Consider the following 3,867-nt stretch of genomic DNA (forward strand, 5'->3'; position numbering starts at 1 on the left):
GAGATGGCAAACTGATGGGCGATGGATGGATGGATGCATGGATGGACAGAAGGATGGACGGATGGACAGAAGGAAGGGTGGGCGGGCGTTCAGTCTGCCTCTGCGGGAGGCAGCACTGTAGTTTCTCCCCACCCGTCCTCTACCCTTGTGTGTCTCTGAGCTGAGCAGCCGCTGACTCTCAGCTTCCTTTCCCTCCCTATGCTTCCCTTCCCCGTGTCCACTTCCCCTGCTGCCCCCACTCTTCCTCTGCCGCCCACTCCCTCCTTGGGCTCCCACTGCCCCTGTCCCCTCCTCTGGAAGCTTCTGGAACTGAGCTTCAGGTTCTTCTCCTCCTCCTGGGACCTCCCCCGAGAAGAGGCTGTACACAGTGACACAACACACTTTATTGGATGAGACACAGGAACTGATGGGGTCGGGAAGCAGCAGGGACATCCTGAAGAGGTGAGGGGAGAAAGCCCAACTGCAGTCTCCTGGGTGCCCTGAGGGTGACCTGGTCACTGCGGGCATGGGGAAGGTTCTGGTCCCAAGGCAGGAGACCAAGTGAAGAGACCCTCCTGCCTCTGCTTCTGTAAGGGCTCCATCCCAGGTGGCCACACTGTCCTCGCTCATGGTGCCGGGGTCTTCCAGTTCCCACCACACTTGTCTTGTCCTCTGTTCCAGAGAGCTGGGACAAGTGCAGGATGTTCATGCCCTCCACCACTCTCCATGGCCCTGGCAGCACTGTCCTAAGGCCTCTCTGGTGGTGGGCACATCTCACCATCAGCCGTCACCGCTGTCCTGTCGTCACCACTGTCCTGTCACCGCTGCCCAGAGGCAGGAGGGGAACCCAGACCGCACCTCCTACCCCCTGACAAGCAGGGGATGGTGACCTTAGAAGCAGGAGTGGGGGAGGGGAACGCTCGCAAGGTCAGGGCTGGGGAGGGTGCTAAGCAGCACCCCCAGTAGGACCCAAGACTGGGGCTCCCTGCAGAGGACACAGCCTAACAGGGCACAGGCGCAGACCACGGACCAGCCGTCAGCCCCCACCCAATGGGGTGCGCTCACTGTGCCCTTCCTGCCCCCCCAACCCTTCTCTCCCAACCAACCGACTGGGAGGGAACTCATCCAAGCTCATTTCTGCTCGGCCTATGGTGCAGCTTTGCACAATTCCCAGGGTCCCAGCCCTGCTGGGCTCTGGCACCCAGAGCCCCCTGCCCCAGGAGGGGCGCTGAATAGGCGGACAGGAAGAGGCTCTTCCACCTGGCCTTGCTTCTCCCCGCCCAACCCCCACCCTACCCCTACCGCGGGGCAGCGGAACCGGGACGTCCAGCGGGCCGCAGCTTCCTCTGCTCCGGACGGCAGAGGCGGGAGGGGGCTGGGGCTGGGGCTGGGGCAGGGGAACTCCAGCCGAAAGCGCATCACCCCTGGGGTCCTCTGCCTCAGTGCCCTCAGCCAAGCTGGTCTCCAGAGCTCTGCGACTGCAGACACAGGGTCGGGGCTGATTCTCCGCTCACACAGCCCTGCCCCATCGCCGCCCCTCCAGCCATGCCCAGAGTCGCAGCAGACCCTCGGGAGCCCCGGGATCCTAGGCAAAGGTGGGGGGAGGGAGGGAGGGCCTGCGGGGTGCAGGGGCCAGGGAGAAGGGGCCAGCGCTGAGCGGCGCGAGGATCTCAGTGGGAAGCAAACACACCTGGCGGGGCAGGACTCACGCGTCCCCGAAGGAGGGGCTGCAGGACCCTCCCCCACTTCATACAAACGGGGAAACTGAGGCTCTGGAGGAGGAGGGGCGTTGCGAGATTTTGTACATAGGTGGGCTCTCGCCACTCAATCGCACACCTGTCCGCGGCCGCAGGGCGAGCCGGGGAGCCGGGACTGCTTGGCCGGACTAACCGGGTCCCAGGGGCCAGAGCCGGCCCCGGGCCACCTAGTCCACCACGAGGGTCTCCTGGCTGTAGGGGACAGACTTCTCCTGCATTGGCTCCCCGCCCTTGCCCGAGCCGGCGCCCAGGCCCTGGCTGTGCCCCGACGAGTAGCTGGCGGACCTGTCCCCGCTGCCGCTGCTGTGAGCGGGGACCCCGCACCTGTGGCGGCCCCAGCAGAGAACCGAGGCACAGGCCTGGCGGAAGCGCGGGTCGAAGAAGGCGTAGAGGAAGGGGTTGAGGCAGCTGTTGACATAGCTGATGCAGGTGCAGTAGGGGAAGATGTTCATGAGGAAGAGATCGAAGGCGCAGGGCCAGTGCAGCAGGCCGCCCAGCATGTAGAGCGTCTTGACCAGGTGGTAGGGCAGCCAGCAGAGCGCGAAGGTCACCACCAGCACCACGATGATGCTGAGCAGCCGGCGGCGCTTGCGCAGCCCCTCCACGCGCTCCTTGCGAAAGTGGCCGGCGATGGTCCGGGCGATGAAGAAGTAACAGGTGAGCATGACCGAGAAGGGCACCACGAAGCCCACGGCGGTGGACGAGATGCCCAGCCCCACCTCCCAGGCCCACTCAGACTCCACCGAGGTGGCCACCAAGGAGTAGTTCATGTAGCACTGCACGCTGGTGCCGTTGTCGGGGTTCCCGGTGGTGCGCAGCACCATGACCGGCACGGCCAGCAGCGCGGCCAGCACCCACAGCCCCACGGTGGTCACGGCCCCGCTGACCCGCAGCCGCATCCGGGCGCTGGCCACCGGCCTCACGATGGCCAGGTAGCGGTCGAAGCTGAGGCCAGTGAGGCAGAAGACGCTGGCGTACATGTTGACGAAGACCAGGTAGCTGCTGAGGCGGCAGGAGAAGGTCCCAAAGGGCCAGTCGTAGTCCCGGTACGTGTAGGTGGCCCACAGCGGCAGCGTCACCACGAAGGTCAGGTCGGCCACCGCCAGGCTGGCGATGAAGACGTCGGCCGAGCGCCGCTTCTCCCGGCCGCTCCGGAACACGGTCCACAGCACCAGGCCGTTGCCCGTGGTGCCCAGGAAAAAGACCAGCAGGTAGATGGCGGGGATGAGCTCGCCCGACGACTGCCAATCTGCGTACTCGCACTCCGACTGGTTGTCGGTCCCTAAGTAATAGTTGTCAAAATCGCCCTCTTCCTCCGAGCCGGGGACAGGCGTGGTGGCGGCCAGGGCTCCCGGGGTGGCCAGCGCCATGGCACCGGTGTCTCGGGCTGGCGGGTTGCAGCGGGAGCTTCAGGAGCTCGACGCCTTCCCGGCTCAGCTTGCAGGAGGAGCCCCGACGCCTTCCCGGCTCAGCTTGCAGGAGGAGCCCCGGGTGTCCCCGTCCCGCCGCTGTGCCTCACCCTCTCCGGGACGCGTCCTCGGCCCTCCAGAGTCCTCCCCGGCCACCTCCTCACGCCGAGCCACAGCCCGCTTTTTTGTTGTCCTCCGCCTTCTCCTGCCCACCGGACGAGGAGACCGCACTGACCCCCGCGGCGGGCGGGGTACAGAAGTTATCTGCGCCCAGAGCCCGCGACGGCTCCCGGCCCCGCCCCCTCCTCGGCCGCCACCTCCTTCTTCCGCCGGACCCCACCCCTCCTGCCTGCCCTTTGGGGAGCTCCCTACTCCTCCTCTCAGTCCCTCCCAGCCCCTTGCAAGGGGACAAATTATGCAGATTGAAATCCAGCCTGGCCTGCAGCAGTGGCGGGGGTAGGGGCAGGGGCAGGGGCGGGGCGGGGCAGGAAGGGTGTGAGATTCCGCAGCACCGGCGGGGCATCTGGCCGGCCCTCCTGGGGGCCCTGCTGGGGCCTCCTGCCCCCCCACCAGCCCAGACCGACTTCACACTAGGGCTCCCTTCCTGCCCCTCCTGGCCTCCTGTGTCCTTTTCCTCCCCTTGGCTTCGGCCTTCTGTCCTGGCTCACAGGCTGGAGAAGCGAACCGTCCCCATCCTCAGCTGCCCGCAGATGGCTGGGCCA

The 3,867-nt window shown here is 66.3% G+C and overlaps 1 protein-coding gene across 1 annotated transcript; it reads right to left on the reverse strand.

The window, feature by feature from the left end:
- Positions 1-365: 365 nt before the first annotated feature.
- Positions 366-3,450, reverse strand: Aplnr (apelin receptor). Its single transcript, XM_005001146.4, has one exon. It carries the CDS (start codon positions 3,104-3,106, stop codon positions 1,904-1,906), a length of 1,203 nt encoding a protein of 400 aa, XP_005001203.1. The 5' UTR covers positions 3,107-3,450; the 3' UTR covers positions 366-1,903.
- Positions 3,451-3,867: the final 417 nt, after the last annotated feature.

This window comes from Cavia porcellus, unplaced genomic scaffold (genome assembly GCF_034190915.1).
Source record: "Cavia porcellus strain 051 isolate PalLab524CR breed Dunkin Hartley unplaced genomic scaffold, mCavPor4.1 scaffold_17, whole genome shotgun sequence".
Lineage (NCBI taxonomy): Eukaryota > Metazoa > Chordata > Mammalia > Rodentia > Caviidae > Cavia > Cavia porcellus.